The sequence below is a fragment of the Prionailurus viverrinus genome, chromosome A1 (genome assembly GCF_022837055.1).
Source record: "Prionailurus viverrinus isolate Anna chromosome A1, UM_Priviv_1.0, whole genome shotgun sequence".
In the NCBI taxonomy this organism is placed as follows: domain Eukaryota; kingdom Metazoa; phylum Chordata; class Mammalia; order Carnivora; family Felidae; genus Prionailurus; species Prionailurus viverrinus.
The window spans coordinates 110,421,315-110,439,542 of NC_062561.1; the positions used below are offsets into that span (position 1 = coordinate 110,421,315).

General features: G+C 39.0%; 1 protein-coding gene across 1 annotated transcript in view; it reads right to left on the bottom strand.

Annotated features, from left to right (window-relative positions):
- Positions 1 to 10,158: 10,158 nt before the first annotated feature.
- Positions 10,159 to 18,228, bottom strand: part of ZCCHC10 (zinc finger CCHC-type containing 10) — a 28,174-nt gene continuing 20,104 nt past the window's right edge. Inside the window, exons 3-4 of the mRNA XM_047872113.1 lie at positions 12,760 to 12,801; positions 10,159 to 12,108 (exon numbers count right to left, since the gene is read on the bottom strand). Coding sequence (XP_047728069.1) covers positions 11,841 to 12,108; positions 12,760 to 12,801 — 310 coding nt within the window. The 3' untranslated portion in view covers positions 10,159 to 11,840. The remainder of the gene's footprint in view (positions 12,109 to 12,759; positions 12,802 to 18,228) is intronic.

An 18,228-nucleotide genomic window follows, 5' to 3' on the forward strand; every position in this document is an offset into this window, starting at 1 on the left:
CTGAGTCACCCAGGCGCCCCTCATTTTCAGTTTTTACATACATAAACTTTGTACCTTCACATTTATAGAAGACTCCACCCACTAGTAGAATACATATTCTTTTCAGAATGCACTCAGAACATCCACAAAGTTATATTTGCCAAGATAGTCTATATTCCAGATCATAAAAGAAGTCCCAATAAGGGTAAAAGCATTCAAGTCATATTAGGTATATTCAAAGAATACCTGACCAGGGGTGCCTGGGAGGCTCAGTCGGTTAATCGTCCAACTTCAGCTCAGGTCATGATCTCACAGTTTGTGGGTTTGAACCCACCTCAGGCTCTGTGCTGACAGCTCAGAGCCTGGAGCCTGCTTCAGATTCGGCATCTCTCTCTCTCTCTGCCCCTCCCCTGCTCACACTCTGTCTCTGTCTCTCAAAAATAAATAAACATAAAAAAAATTTTTTTTTAAAAATTTTTTTTTTCAACGTTTATTTATTTTTGGGACAGAGAGAGACAGAGCATGAACGGGGGAGGGGCAGAGAGAGAGGGAGACACGGAATCGGAAACAGGCTCCAGGCTCCGAGCCATCAGCCCAGAGCCTGACGCGGGGCTCGAACTCCTGGACCGCGAGATCGTGACCTGGCTGAAGTCGGACGCTTAACCGACTGCGCCACCCAGGCGCCCCGAACATAAAAAATTTTTTAAAAAAGAGATTTTCAACCAACTGAGCACCCAGGTGTCCCTCTTTTTATAGTTTCTTTTTTTAAGTTTATTTATCTATTTTTGAGAGAGAGAGAGCGAGAGAGCGAGAGCATGTGCGCAGGGAAGGGGCGGAGAGAGAGGGGGACAGAGGATCCAAAGCGGGCTCTATACTGACAGCAGAGAGCCCGATGTAAGGCTTGATGTGGGGCTCGAACCCACGATCCTCAAGATCATGACCTGAGCAGAAGTCGGAAGCTTCATTGACTGAGCCACCCAGGTCCTCCTTCTAGTTATTTTTGTTCTAGTTTCTTTCTTTCTTTCTTTTTGAGAGAGAGAGAGAGAGAGCGGGAGTGAGCGAGGGGTAGAGAGAGAGAGAGAGAGAGAGAGAATCCCATGAAGGCTCTGCACTGTCAGTTCAGAGCCTGAAGCAGGGCTCAAACTCACCTGAAGCGGGGCTCAAACTCACCCCATTTGGTGCCCGAACTCACAAACCAACAGTGAGCTCATGACCTGAGCTGAAGTCGGGTGCTTAACCTACAGAGCCACCCAGGTGCCCTGTCCCTGCTGGTTTTTTAAGGTGCAAGCTGAACTCATTCATTTAGGAACTTTCTTTTTTTTCTAATATTTAGTGCTATAAATTTCCCCTTAGTACTGTTTTAGAGGCATCTCACAAATACCAGTATATTTTGCTTTCACCTTTGGTTAAAAATATTTTCTAATTTTCCTTTTGAGGAAAAAGGAGTTTTGAGTTCTTCTTTGGCTCATGGGTTGTATAGAAGTGTATTATTCAGTTTCCATACACTGGGGGATTTTCTAAAAATGGTTCTGTTATTGATTTCTAGTTTAATTCCACTGTGGTCAGATACACCTTGTATATATCTTGCATGACTTAAATCCTTTTCTATTTATGAGACTTTTTTATGATTAGGAACATAGACTACCTGAGTAAACATATCTTAGTAAATACTCTGGGTGCACTTTGAAAAGAATATGTATTCTGCTATTGTTGGGTGGAGTGTTCTATAAATACAACTTCAATTGAATTGGTTGGTTGTGTTGTTCAAGTTTTCTATATCCTTACTGATTTTATGTCTCCTTGTTCTATCAAATATTGAGTATGGATATCGAAATCTCTGACCAGTGGCACCTGGGTGACTCAGTCGGTTAAGCGGCTGACTTCAATTTAGGTCATGATCTCACAGTTCACGAGTTCAGGCCCTGTGTTGGGCTCAGTCTCACAGCTCAGGGCCTGGAGCCAGCTTCAGATTCTGTGTCTCCCTCTCTCTCTGCCCCTCCCCTGCTCGCACTCTGTCTCTCTCAAAAATAAATTAAAAATCCCATTAGAAACAATTAAAAAAAGACATCTCTGACTATACTTATGGATTTATCTATTTCTCATTTTATTTTTATCTGTTTTATTCCTATATTTTCTATTCTTTTTTTTAATTTTCTTTTTTTAAATTTACATACAAATTAGTTAGCATATATATAGTGCAACAGTGATTTCAGGAGTAGATTCCTTAGTGCCCCTTACCCCTTTAGCCCATCCCCCCTCCCACACCCCCTCCAATAACCCTTTGTTTGTTGTCCATATTTACCAGCCTCTTCTGTTTTGTCCCCTCCCTGTTTTTATATTATTTTTGTTTCCCTTCCCTTATGTTCATTTGTTTTATCTCTTAAAGTCCTCCTATGAGTGAAGTCATATGATGTTTGTCTTTCTCTGACTGACTAATTTCACTTAGCATAATACCTTCCAGCTCCATCCACGTAGTTGCAAATGGCAAGATTTCATTCTTTTTGATTGCTGAGTAATACTCCATTGTATATACCACATCTTCTTTATCCATTCATCCATCAGTGGACATTTGGGCTCTTTCCATACTTTAGCTATTGTAGATAGTGCTGCTATAAACATGGGGGTGCATGTGTCCCTTCGAAACAGCACACCTGTTTCCCTTGGATAAATGCCTAGTAGTGTGATTGTTGGGTCATAGGGTAGTTCTATTTTTAACTTTTTGAGGAACCTCCATACTGTTTTCCAGAATGGCTGCACCAGCTTGCATTGCCACCAGCAATGTAAAAGGGATTCTCTTTCTCCCCATCCTCGTCAACATCTGTTTTTGCCTGAGTTGTTAATGTTAGCCATTTTGACAGGTGTGAGATGGTATCTCATTGTGGTTTTGATTTGTATTTCCCTGATGATGAGTGATGTGGAGCATTTTTTCAAGCATCGGTTGGCCATCTGGATGTCTTCTTTGGAGAAGTGTCTATTCATGTCTTTTGCCCATTTCTTCACTGGATTATTTGTTTTGTGGGTGTTGGGTTTGATAAGTTCTTTATAGATTTTGGGTACTAACCCTTTATCTGATATGTCGTTTGCAAATATCTTCTCCCACTCTGTCAGTTGCCTTTTAGTTTTGCTGATTGTTTCCTTGGCTCTGCAGAAGCTTTTTGTTTTGATGAGGTCCCAGTAGTTCATTTTTGCTTTTGTTTCCCTTGCCTCTGGAGACGTGTTGAGTAAGAAGTTGCTGTGGCCAAGATCAAAGAGGTTTTTGCCTGCTTTCTCCTTGAGAATTTTGATGGCTTCCTATCTTATGTTTAGGTCTTTCATCCATTTTATTTTTGTGTATAGTGTAAGAAAGTGGTCCAGGTTCATTCTTCTGTGTGTCACTGTCCAGTTTTCCCGGCACTACTTGCTGAAGAGACTGTCTTTTTTCCATAGGATATTCTTTCCTGCTTTGTCAAAGATTAGTTGGCCATTCGTTTGTAGGTCCATTTCTGGGTTCTCTATTCTGTTCCGTTGACATGAGTGTCTGTTCTTGTGCCAGTACATATATTTTCAAGATCTATTATAAGGTGCATAATTATTTAGGATTGTTATGTCCTTTTCATGTATTGACCACAAAGCCATACAAAATGACCTTCTTTAGCGCTGGTAATATTCTGTCTTCTGAAATCTATTTTGTCATTAATACATACTCTCTAGTTTTCTGTTTATCAGTATTGGCATATCTATTTGTGCATTTCTGGTCAGTAGCATGACTTGCTCTCTTATCCAATCTGATAATCTCTACCTTTTAGTTAGAGTGTTTAGACCATTCATATTTTTTTTTCAACGTTTATTTATTTTTGGGACAGAGAGAGACAGAGCATGAACGGGCGAGGGGCAGAGAGAGGGGGAGACACAGAATCGGAAACAGGCTCCAGGCTCTGAGCCATCAGCCCAGAGCCTGACGCGGGGCTCGAACTCACGGACCGCGAGATCGTGACCTGGCTGAAGTCGGACGCTTAACCGACTGCGCCACCCAGGCGCCCCTAGACCATTCATATTTAATGAGATTATTGATGTCATTAGGTTTAAATCTATCCAGGATTATTGGGGGCAGGGTGATAGAGTAAACTGGGTGGAATTGGTGGGAAGGATTACAAAGGGACACATGGAAGCTTGGGGGTGAGTTTTAATGATCTTGCTTGTGGTGTTGATTTTATGACTGTATATGTGTCAGATTATACACTTTCAATATATGCAGACTATTCTATCAACTGCACCTCAAGAAAGTTTTTTTTAAGTTTTTATAATAATCACCTAGTGCTCATCAGGACATGTGAACTCCTTAATCCCCTCACCTGTTTCACGCATCCCCATGCTCTAGTAACCTTTAGTTTGCTTTCTATAATTAAGAATCTGTTTCTTGGTTTGTCTCTCTCTCTCTCTCTCTCTCTCTCTCTCTCTCTTTCCCTTTTGTTCATTTGTTTTGTTTCTTAAATTCCACATTTGAGTGAAATCATACGGTGTTTGTCTTTCTCTGACTGACTTATTTCACTTAGCAGTATACTCTTTAGCTCCATCCATGTTAAAGTTTTAAAGAAAAATTGGAAAGAAAAAATGTCATCTATAATCTTACCATCCAAATATGAGAGCTGTTAGCAATTTAGTAACCATGAAAGTCTAGAGACAACACTTTCAGATACCCAGATCTGAAAATTTTGAAAAACTGTAGTATTCCATTATGGTAATAAAATAGTCTGACTTGTCTCCTGTTGCTCGAGTTGGTTTATATTTGTAAAGGTTATATCTGCCATTATAGTTTTAATAATAAAACTGTACCAAAATGGATATTTTTGTTTCAATATTTATCCAAACAACAGATCTGGAAACTTTCCTAGGTACACCCCTCCACTGCAATCTGTTGATCATTAAGTTCTGTCACATTTGTCGCCTCCTTTCTGCTCTCATTGTTAATAGGCTGGGTGTGTATAAATGTCTTGAATTTGCATAAATTATAAGCAAGAGCACACAAATCACACAGTAGAGCTCCTATAAGGGGGTGTACTCTGTCTGGCATTAGTGGTGGGGACAAGTCACTGTATCAAGTGACTCTGATGACCAAAGTCCCCAGGAGTGATCCTCATTTCTCTTCTGGACGCCTACAATAATATCTCTCATTCTTTTAACTTAAAGCTAAAGATATTACACCAATAAATCTAATAACATGTGAAGAAACAATTTTTCTTGAGCATTTAAATGTTTATTACAAGCTGATCAATTAATGAAATAAAGCAATGTATTTTATATAATTGAGTATTAATCACACAGACATACATATATATTTACCCACACCATTAACATCATGGATTTTATTAATTTCTTCCTTATTTCTGTACTAATTTTTCCTTCCTAGTTCTACTGCTATTCTTTTTTCCTTTTTTGATATTTTCTGAAGGATCTAATATTATTTTGATTTCTTCCTAGAATTACATTAATAATACCAGATCCAAAAGTAAAGTTATACCATCACAAACAGAGATTACAGAATTTGGGGCACAATTTTGTTTGTTTGTTTTGCTTTTTAATGTTTATTTCTTTTTGAGATAGAAAGAGCAGGAGCAGGTAAGGGGCAGAGAGAGAGGGAGACACAGAATCCAAAGCAGGCTCCAGGCTCTGAGCTGTCAGCACAGAGCCTGACGTGGGGCTCAAACCCACAAAACTGTGAGATCATGACCTGAGCCAAAGTTGGATGCTCAACCAACTGAGCCATCCAGGTGCCCAGGTCACAATTTGGTTCTTAGTGGAGTCTTGGGGTTTGGGTTGGCTTATAGATCAAGTCACTTAATCCTCTACTTCTAATCTTGACATTCTTGAGATTTTAAATGTTTTGTGTTGTTTTTTTTTAACGTGAGGCTCTCCTGCCATCTCCCAGATAACACACAAATTCCTTAGTATGATAGATAAGCCTTGGGAATATAGCAATCCCTTCCCCCAGACTCCCATATAGCCTCAACCCATGTTGGTGTCCACAAGCGCAGACTTCCAGCCATGCCCACCAATTCTTTCTCAGCCAAATACACCTCCTATGAAAGGCTTATCCAAACTCTCCTAGCAAATATTTCAGACTCTAAGCTCTCAAGAAACTTCTTTTTATCACTTAAGCAATACCTGTAATTGTCAATTAATAGCCTGTGAATCCTTGGAGGACAGAGACAGGTACTTAGCAATAGCTGTTAAATTTTGCGTGAATGAGCATTTTCTCCTTTGTCCACATACTCATGATTCCCTTCAAGAGACCTAGTTACCGATGATTTCTTTGTGCAAATATGTAATGGCCTTGGCTTACATGTTCTGTGATCCCAGACTTTATTATGGATTTGCCTAGTACAGAAACCACCTTTTCGGAGTACTCTCAGGACTTCCTAAGGAGGGTAATCATTTTATCGAATGTGCAACACAATGTCCATATAAAAAAAGTTATTCAGCAATTCTATGGATTTTCATTCTTGTTTTGTCCAGAAATTTTGGGGGAGAGTAAGATGTAGCTAGGAATTTATCATTGTGGTCTAATAGTACTTACTATCTACACCCCAAGTAGCTCTTAGCATATGGCAACTTGTATCATCTCTAATTTTAAATTAACATAATAACCATTTTAATCATTAATCATGGCAGGTTGAACACTGGGGCTCACTACTGTGTATTCATAAAATCTCACAATAAAGGGATTAAATATAAAACAAACCACCAAGACAGCACGAACAGGAGAGGAGTGTAGATTCAGATTCTCACATAAACTTTCCACTGGTGTTTTTGTCTTCAAGCCTTGCCTGCACCTTGGCTGACAAGTGTATGGTGCCATCAAGTTTGGAGACTTTCCAGAATTCCGCGGTACAAATCAGCTTGCTTCCTGTTGCTTTTCTCTTACTGCCGGCTTGTGCTTTGGCCTTGCTTGGTTTAAATCGGTAGCTGTTATTCCATCAATTTTACAGCTTCTGAAAGAATTGTCATTTCTTGTGTTTCATCTCATCTTCTCTCCCTTTCTCTTTGCCTTATGCGTTTATGCTTTCTGTTTTTTGATGCCATCTTAGTTGGATTTCAGAGGAATGGTAATAAACACATGGGTTCAATTTTCCATGTTTAACTGAAAGCCCTCTTCATTGTTCAGGTTTCTGTGTGTCTGGTCTCCCCGACTAGAGAGTGAACTCCAAGGAAACCATTATTGAAGTGTTATTATTTGTTTATGGTTGTCTACTTATGTTTATGGTTGATATTACGGATTACCTTGAGTGGCCAGCACAAGTACCCTTGAGGTTACATAAAAGACTTTTCAAGAACACTGGCAATTTCTAGGACTTCAACTTCCACCTGTACCCCTTCCTAAAATTAATCTAACATTTGCAGCCCATGTATCGTATTGGCTTTCCTTTCTCTTTTCCTCTTTAATGATGCATTTCTCTCCTTTTCCCCCTCTCTTTTACACACACACACACACACACACACACACACACACACCCCACATCTAAATCTTTTTCTGGCACAATTTGCCCAGGGTGTAAAAACCTGCAGGGCAGCATACAAACATACAATTTGACATATTGCTTTGGGCCAACTTCTTCCAATTAAGGCCCCATGAGCTGAGGTATGGCAGTACGGTCATACATATATATAACATTTTTCTTCCCCTGCCAACAGCTCAGCTTGGTGTGAGAAAACAGGTATTTGGCCCATGTCTGAATGTAGATATATTATAGTGGGGGAAAGGATGCAGTAATGACGATTTTTAATTAAAGAATTTGCCTCTTCCATCTGTTGTCAGAGAAAGCATCGCTCCTGAGGAAGTCCTAGAGAAGTAAAGCTAGAGGAGAAATGTTGAAGGTGATGGCTCCTTCTTTCTTCCAGCTAATGGCAAGATTCCATGTGTTGTCTAACTACCTTAGTACACTGTTACTCAAAATCCAGAAAACCTAGAAAGATAGCACCAAGATCCTGGATTCTAAACACCATTCTTCAATCAAAAACCAGGGCAGACCTCTTAGAGAAGTGGTTGGTTCCAAAGGTGGGTCAGGGAGACCTTAACTGGAACATCAAACATGGAACATCTTGTGGTTCCAGGATGTAAGGAAATACCAAAAGCCAACCAACAAGCAAAGAAACAATGAGGATTTGTTTAAAGAATAAAGGAGCCAAAGTGAAGGAGCTCTCCTAATAGCCAAAGGAGGAACAATGTGAACAACAAAAGAAACAATGGTATTATTGGATTTTAACTCACAGGACAAAATAAACATCTGAGTACACAGTATAAAAAAATCAAATAAATGGGAGAGGAGCATCTCTCTACTTGCTAGATGGAATGATAATCAATTCATGAATTACTTAATAAAGCCAATTGCACTTTCAAAAAATTAAAAGATTAAAAAATGGTGGAGAAGAGACAGCTAGCACAATCTTAGAGAATTCCAATTAGCGTAGGAGAGAGGGAAACAGAACATCACCACTTGCAAAACATCACAGGAATAATTGTAGATGAGATCCACTAAAACTAGTGGGTGAGTATAGAGTAACAATTTGCCTGGTCTCACAAGTATCTCTCCCAAGATATCTGTTTACTAAAAGGGTAACTTTACAATGAAGAAATCTGACTGAAACCACCTTAAGCAAATAACCAAATCAACATCACTAACAATAAATAAGACATATTGACACTAGAAATCCTGTGACAGGGCGGATGGAGGACAGCTTCACTGCTGTCATTTTCTTCCAAAAAGTACGACCTTAATTCAGTCACAACATCAATAAACCCAAACTGAGGGACATCAGACAAAAAAAAAAAAAAAAAAAAAAAAAAAAATTGATAAAACACTCTTTTAAAACAATAAGGGCATGAAGGACTAGGAGATACTGAGGAACTGTTATAGACAGTAGCAGACTGACTAGTAGCTAACTGTATTTTCTGGGTCATACTCTGGAACAGAAAAAGGACATTAATAAAAAAGCTGGTGAACTATGGTTATGGAAGATGCTAACATAAGGGGAAGCTGGGTGAGGTATATATGTCAACAGCATTTTTGCAATTTTTCTGCAAACCTATGAATATGAAGTATACCTTCTCTGCACTTTTTTTCCCCCCCATTACCAGGGCTAATGTGTAGCCTACAACTATATTTTAATTCCAGGACAAAGTACTAATGAAATGTTTGTGGAATGAAAACCTATGATCTAATGACTCTTCTTGATATGGTTGTGGTTGAGAAATGTTACATTTAAGGCATTTGCCGAGGGTGGGGGAGAGCTGAGTGGCTCAGTTGGTTGAGCATCTGACTTCAGCTCAGGTCATGATCTCACAGTTGGTGGGTTCGAACCCTGTGTCGGGCTCTGTGCTGACAGCTCAGAGACTGGAGCCTGTTTCAGATGTTGTGTCTCCCTCTCTGTCTGCACCTCCCCTGCTTGTACTCTCTCTCTCTCTCTCTCCCTCAAAAATAAAGAAACACTAAAAAAAAAAAAAGACAGGGGCGCCTGGGTGGCGCAGTCGGTTAAGCATCCGACTTCAGCCAGGTCACGATCTCGCGGTCCGTCAGTTCGAGCCCCGCGTCGGGCTCTGGGCTGATGGCTCAGAGCCTGGAGCCTGTTTCCGATTCTGTGTCTCCCTCTCTCTCTGCCCCTCCCCCGTTCATGCTCTGTCTCTCTCTGTCCCAAAAAATAAATAAATGTTGAAAAAAAAATTAAAAAAAAAAAAAAAGACATACGTCAGGGACTCAACTTCCAAATTTTTGCTTTTAGGCAGGATATGGAGAAACTCTTCGGAAGTTAGACTCTACCTTGCCATTGATTCTGTTTTCTGTTTTTGTTATTTGTATTGGGACGGGGGTCAGAGGAAGAGAAAGAGAGAATCTCAAGCAGGCTCTACACTCAGCACAGAACCCAACACAGGGCTCAATCCCACAACGCTTGGATCATGACCTGAGTGGACATCAAGAGTCGGATGCTCAACCGACCCTGCCCCACAGGTGCCCCGCCACTGATTCTGTTTTGAATGAACTGTATGACTAGAAAAGAATAGAATTCCTGCCTTCTGTACTTCTCCAGGTACACCTTGTAACAGTTACAACAATAAAAATAATTAGAATTTGCTTAAATGTCCTTACCCTCCAAAGGAATAAGAGGTAGCATTAAGTAAAACAGCAAAGAGATAATAGATGCTTGAGCTCGCGAGCACAAACGAGTTTTATTTAATTGCAAGTGTTGCAACCTAAGTACACTTTTCTTTTCTCTTCCAAGTTCTTTAACTGCTAAAAATGCCCTTATAGAGACTACCGTTGTAAAATGGGATTAATTAGTAATTTATTAAATCTACCTGTCAATTGATATGTTCTGTATGGAGCCTTTGAAATGATGTTTTGAGAGTTTATTTACAATCACTGAAAACAGCTGGTTCTATAAAACATACAAGGAGTTACAGGCTCCTTAAACTTACAACATATGTGTATTTCAACACTTAAATAGAAGCTCATTTTTTCAAAAGCAGTTTTCTACTTTCTCATAAAAATATAAAAAAGACAACATTCATAGTTTTAAAAACCCTTATTTAGCCCAAGTCAAGATTTTTCTACAAACGATACCTCTTTCCAAAAAGCTTAAAAGACATCATAGAATGATGTCATGCACAACTAAATAATTTCACCACAGCAGAGTATATCACTTTTAAGAAATATTGTGCAGTATTTCTTTTTAATCTTACATGCTACATTTCAACGGTGTCTATGCTATGTAAACACATGAGATTAATCCAAGTCATTTGTATTTACTCAGTAGATCGCCAGATATGACCAGTTGCCATGAACTGTCAAATCACAATGGCAAAAATAATAATAAAATAATAAAAGGCAATCTTTATGAATGCTTAGAAAAACTTAATAAAAGGCAACCAACATCACCCTAAGTTTTGGTAAAAATTACCTTTCTTCCTCTTCCTTTTCCTCTCCTACCTTTTACAGCATATTAACACACAAAGATATTTATATCACTTAACTTAAATTAAACTTTTAAGTGACTCTTTTCTGATACACACAACTTATCAAAAGGCACCAAGATTGGACTCCTAAGTACTTTCAGAATTTTGGTTCCTTTTTAGGTTCCTCTAGATTGATTTTCCTCAGACAAGAGTAACTCTAAGAACCAGAGGAAAACGAATGACATAACACAGTAAGTGGACACTTGTACGACTGAAAAGGCATAAATATATTAATAGGTTCCTTGAGCTTTTCATTTAAGAAGTCACAATAACCTTCTGAACATAAACATAAAAATCGAGCACATTTATTAAGAGGAAAACTCCTCTAAGTTTATAGTAACAAGGTAGTAAATCTTCCATAATAACACAGCCAAAAGCATGAGAAATTCACTGCCAGACATTGTGGTTCATTACCCTGAAAACATGTCTGATACGTAGCACTAACATGTAACAAAGTGTGGCATTCATTTCACAGGGAGAAAAGAAAAGTTTCATCACGATAACAGATTTACTGGATTCAGCTTTAAGTTTTAGAGATATATATTAAAGATAAAAAAGAAAAACGAGATTTACCCTTAAAATAAAAAAGTCTTTTATATATATATGTATATATATATATACGTATATATATATATATATACATATATATATGTATATATATATGTATATATATATATACATACACACACACACACACATACATATATAATCCATTATTAATACTCTTTATGCTCTTATGATGTGTAAAACATTTAGAAACTTCCAAACTCTAGAAATGTTGACTGGTTAACCTGTTTGGCCTTAACACGATCTAAATTCCCTTTCGAGAATCACACTGATGTGTTCAGTCCGGCAGTCCAATAGGGACGGAGCGATTCTATTTCTTTTTCTTCTTCTTTGGTGGTTCATCCTCGGAGCTGCTCTCTGTGCTGGTGCTGCTGCTACTGGAAGAGCTAGAATCTGAGTCTGAATCAGAGGACGAGGAGGAGCTCGTGGAGGAGGATGAAGACGATGAACTGGAGGAACTTTCATCGGTGTCACTGTCCTCTGAGGAGGATGAGGTAGATGTTTCTTCACTCTCAGATGAAGAATCACTGGCTGAACTGTCACTGCTATTGCTACTGGAACTGGTGACACTCTTAGACCTGTTAGACAGTGAACAGTTACATGCAGGGGAAGCTGACCCTTCACAGAATGTTTAAAAAGCAATTTCATGGGCGAACGAGGTATATGGATACACTGAAGCCTGGCTACCACGGGATCCCTAGATGTGATGCGCTGGGGACTGTGTGACTAGTAATCCCGCAGCAACCGCAGGTTTTACTTTAATAACGTAACTCTCCTGGATGGAGTTCAAGAGCAGTGTTCCTACTCTGAATATACTCCACAATGAATCATGTTAGAATAAAGTTGCAGTGTAATTGTTGGGTTTATTTAAGCCTTGGAGAGCATGGTAAATGTTTCATAATCTTTACTCTCACCAGATATATAGCTGGTCAACAATTTTTTTTTTTTACCAGTCTAATAATATTTCCTATTCTAATAGAATAAGAGAGATTTCTAAGAGAAATTATTTACTACTTCCAGGTATACTCTGGAAAGTTGGAGAAAAAGGAGAAATGAAGCCAATAAATGCCAGTCAGGTAAAGAGAGGAAAAAGGGATGATACTTAATCACGAATTACAGACAAGAGATTTCAGATCCAAATTTTATCACAAGTGTTTTAAAATCACTCTTTTCATCCCTCCAATGAGTATTCTTTATTATCTACATAATATTCCTAAAGCCACACTTACCTTTTTTTCTTCGTCTTTCTTTCTACATTAGTTTCTCCGATGCTGATAAACATGAGGGGGAAAAGCTCCTGTTAATAGTGATTATACACAGCTCAGGCAAACCCTTCAGCTATCCCCAAAACTGTTTTACATTGGAGAAACACTTTATCTTTCATGACAAATACTGACTCCAGTATTTTCTTGTTATAAGCAATAAGTTAGTTTCCTACTATAGGCTGCATATGATACATGCAGTCAACTTAATCAGTACTTAAAGGGTAAGACAGATATTATCAACTGTATCTTAGAAGCCAGGTAAGTTGGTGGTTAACAGGACTGAGTGCACCAATTTGATTCTTTTTAGTTTTGAGCTAAGGTTGACATGGCTAAACCAACTACTTATGGAATAACAAAACAACAGTAAAACACCAACTATAATTTGAGTTTTCAGAATTATCTTATAAATGACTATTTCATTAAAAAAAAAAAAAAAAGGAAAGCAACCTTCAATTTAAAATAACCATTTCTGGGGGCACCTGGGTGGCTCTGTCGGTTGAGCCTCCGACTTCAGCTCAGGCCATGATCTCATGGTTCATGAGCTTAGCCCGGCCTTGGGTTCTGTGCTGACAGCTCAGAGCCTGGAGCCTCCTTCAGATTCTGTGTCTCCCTCTGTCTCTGCCCCTTCCCTGCTCACACTGTCTGTCACTCTCACTCAAAAATAAGTAATAAAAACATGTCTATAAAATAACCATTCCTGGGGGCACCTGGGTAGCTCAGTCTGTTGAGCCTCCAACTTCAGCTCAGGACATGATCTCATGGTTCATGGGTTCAAGTCCTACATGGGGCTCTGTGCTGACACTTTAGAGCCTGCAGCCTGCTTCGGATTCTCTCTCTCCCTCTCTCTCTGCCCCTCCCCTCCTCATGCTCTCTGTCTCTCTCTCTCTTAAAAATAAATAAACATTTAAAAAAATTAAAAATAAAACAAAATAACCATTTCTAGGGCATCTGGGTGGCTTAGTCAGTTGAGCGTATGACTCTTGATTTCAGCCATGATCCAAGGGTCATGGGATGGAGCCCTGTGTTGGACTCTGCACTAGACATAGAACCTGCTCTACTCACTCTGTCTCTAATAAAAAAATAAAAAAATAAAATGAAATAAAATAGCCATTTCCTTTTCTGCATGTCCTCTAAATTGTTCAGTTATTTACTATTTGATTTATTTAGTTAGTTGTTTTTTTTTTTTTTTTTTTTTTTAAGTACACTCCACAACCAGCACGGAGCCCAATGTAGGACTTGAACTAATGACCCCGAGATCAAGACCTGAGCTGAGATCAAGACTCTGACACTTAACCAATTGAGTCACCCAGGCACCTCCAGTTATTGTTATTTACTATTATTAAAACCAGACACTTAATACTTCAAGACTGTGTTCCCTCACATTATTTTTTTTTAACGTTTATTTATTTTTGAAAGAGACAGAACGTGAGAGGGGGAGGGGCAGAGAGAGAGAGAGAGAGAGAGAGAGAGAGAGACAGACAGACAGAATCTGAAACAGGCCCTAGGCTCTGAACTGTCAGCACAGAGCCCGATGCAGGGCTCAAACTCACGAGCTATGAGACCATGATCTGAGCTGAAGTCAGACACTTAACCAACTGAGCCACCGAGGCACCCCTACTCACGTTATTTATAAAGAACAAAGTCTGATGATTTTTGAATGAAATATACAAATGGTTTGCTGCTATATTTCTGCCAAAAATACATGCTATATCGGGTTTTCAAATTACATAATTACTTCTATTACTATAGCACTGTCCTGTAAATTTAACATTTTTATATTCTTGACTTCTCTGTATTTCCTAGATAATGTTTGTATCCTTATTTTCTGAGTCTTTGAATATAAATATATATTTATGTAAAGTTGTCTCACATAATGGAATTACTACAATTGTTATTTTCATGGTAAAGTAAGTGGTAGGAGTACATTTATCAATCACACCAGAAAATTCATGATCACTGAGATTCATACACTTTCATCATTTTATCAGTGAACCAAAAATCAGCAGTTTTTATCTAAATAGAGCCATATCTAAAATTCATGTAGTTTTGTGTATTTTTTTTTTAAACATTTATTTATTTTGAGAGGGGCAGAGGGGCAGACAGAGGGAGAGAGGGAGAATCCCAAGCAGACTCCACACTGTCAGTACAGAGCCCGATGCAGGGCTGGCTCTTACCAACGATGAGATCATAACCTGAGCCGAAATCGAGAGTCAGACACTTAACTGGTTGAGCCATCCAGGTGCCCCTAGTTTTATGTATTTTTAAGAACAAGATATTCATACCATACAACTAGAAAAACAAAGTAAATGTTGAAATTATTCGTAACTATTATACTTTATTTTATTAAAATTTTTTTTAATGTTTGTTTTGGAGAGAGAGAGCACAAGCAGGGGAAGGGCAGAGAGAGAAGGGGATAGAGGATCAGAAGTGGACTCTGCATTGATAGCAGTGTGCCTGGTGCAGGGCTTGAACCCACAAACCCTGAGATCATGACCTGAGCTGAAGTCGGAGGCTCAACTGACTGAGTCACCCAGGCACCCCTATATTTTTTTAGGACAGGGCTCTTCAAACATTTTTTGCTTAGGTTCTTTTTTTTTTTTTTTTTTTTTTAAGAGAGAGAATGACAGAGCACAAGCAGGGGAGATGGGCAGAGAGAGAGGGAGAGAAAGAATCCCAAGCAGGCTCCATATTCAGTGCAGAGCCTGACGCAGGGCTCAATCCCATGACCCTGGGATCATGACCTGAGCTGAAAACAAGAGCTGGATGCTCAACTGATGAGCTACCCAGGTGCCTCCCTTTTGCTTACATTCTTTTCTTAAAAAATGTTTATTTATTTTGTGTGTGTGAAAGAGAGCACATATGCCAGCAGGGGAGATGAAGAGAGAGAGAGAGGGACAGAGAAAATCCCAAGCAGGCTCTGAGCTGAAAGACACAGGGCTTAATCTCATGAACTGAGATCATGCCCTGAGCCAAAATCAAGAGTTGGACACTTAACCAACTGAGCCACCAGGCGCAGCCCTCTTACATTCTTAATAAAGAATTTGAAAAACTTTTTTTGCCTCTTCCTTTTTTAAGTCCAAGTTTTAATATTAACGAAAAGTGTAATGACTCATCTCATATATATAATTTTAAAAGAAAATTATTATATCATTTGGTAATTGTATCCAATGGAAAGTAAATGCCACAATAATTTGATACCTACTGTAATTCACTCAAAAATTATGAACAAGCTTATCTTTAACAGTTGGTACTTTTACACTGTCTTTTTTCCTCACTGAACTTGTACTTTTTTTTCTTTTTGTTTTCTTTTTCTTAAAGTAGGCTCCACACTCAACATGAGGTTCAAACCCACAACTCTGAGATCAGGAGTCAAATGCTCCACTGACTGAGCCAGCCAGGTACCCCTGAACTTGTACTTTTATTCTCGTTTCCCTATAGAAAGTATCCTAATATATTTTTATGGCAAAGATTTTTAGTGATCACTTATGGTATTTCTCAGCAATAAAAACAGAGACCTAACTTAAAATTGTATTTTTTAATTGCATATGATCCTAAGACTTTAAAAGTGTTTAAAAATTCTGAATTGAGCAACCATTACTGATAATACAATTGATTAAAACAATGTAGAAATACATTATAAATTTTAAAGTTTATTTATTTTGAGAGAGAGAGAAGGAGAAAGGAAGAGAAAGAATACCAAGCAGGCTCCAGGCCACCAGTGCAGAACCTGACACGGGGCTTGAACCCATGAAACCATAAGATCATGACCTGAGCCAGGATCAAAAGTTGGACATTTAACTGACTGAATCACCCAAGTGCCCCAATACATTACAAATTTTAATAATTATTACACATCAAAGTAAATTTATTGGAAATGCATCTCTTTTTTTTTTTTTTTTTTTTTAAGGACGTTTATTTATTTTTGGGACAGAGAGAGACAGAGCATGAACGGGGGAGGGGCAGAGAGAGAGGGAGACACAGAATCGGAAACAGGCTCCAGGCTCTGAGCCATCAGCCCAGAGCCTGATGCGGGGCTTGAACTCACGGACCGCGAGATCGTGACCCGGCTGAAGTCGGACGCTTAACCGACTGCGCCACCCAGGCGCCCCTGGAAATGCATCTCTTAGTGACATCGAGTGTTTTTCCACTTAATGTATCCATGGATCTTATTGCTAAATTCCAACAAGGTTCAGAATTAATTCAATTCCTATATTTAATTTGTATAGATTTGACCCTAAGAAACCTTCTTAACCTCAACAGTTGGGAATAGAGTTTTGTTGTAGCAATGTCACTGTTTGAATTCCTCCAATGTTGTATTCCATGAGTCACAAAAATGTATGATTAAAAAACACTTTTATGGGCACCTGGGTGGCTCAGTTGGTTAAGTGGCTGACTCCTGATTTCAGCTCGGGTCATGACGTCATGTTTTGTGAGTTTGGGCTATGTGTCGGGCTCTGTGCTGGCAGCACGGAGCCTGTTTGGGATTCTCTCTCTCTCTCTCTCTCTCTCTCTCTCTGCTCCTCCCCTGCTTGTGCTTGCTGTGCTCTCTCTCAAAATAAATAAATAAACATTTAAAAAAATAATAAATTAAAATATACTTTTAAATTGGCAGATCAACTAGGTCTTCCTTCAGGTTTCCTGGGGAAAAAAAATTACAAAAGAATTTGCTCCTAATAATTAGAGCTATTCACTTGGTACATATACCACTATTTTGAAAAATGTTTTCACACATGAAGAAAGAGAATGGAAAAGGAGAACTGGCAGGCAAGTTCTTATACAAATTTAGTTTTGAAAAAGTATGTATGAATGTTGATGACCTAGACATTGATTACCTATCTATTCCTGCATAACCCTTGAGGAGCATTCATTTCCACAAACTGGGAGACTGCTACCTTGAAAATCCATGTGTTTAAGACACTATTATATGGCTAACAGTCCTTATGAAGATGCTGCTTCTCATCTGTAGCACTGAGTACACCTGACACCTTCCCATTTCAGTTTCTAAAACATGTTTACTTACTTATTTCAAAGCAATTTTAATTTTTTTTTTCCAACGTTTTTCATTTATTTTTGGGACAGAGAGAGACAGAGCATGAACGGGGGAGGGGCAGAGAGAGAGGGAGACACAGAATCGGAAACAGGCTCCAGGCTCTGAGCCATCAGCCCAGAGCCCGACGCGGGGCTCGAACTCACAGACCGCGAGATCGTGACCTGGCTGAAGTCGGACGCTTAACCAACTGCGCCACCCAGGCGCCCCTCAAAGCAATTTTAAAAGCTTTATTCAAAGGACACAAAAGGGTAAGTAACACATTTCCAGGTCCCTCCTGCCCAGTTCTCCTTCTATAATGGAGCCACTATGGGGCACATGGGTGGCTCAGTTGGTTGAGTGTCCAACTGCAGCTCAGGTCATGATCTCCTGGTCCATGGGTTCGA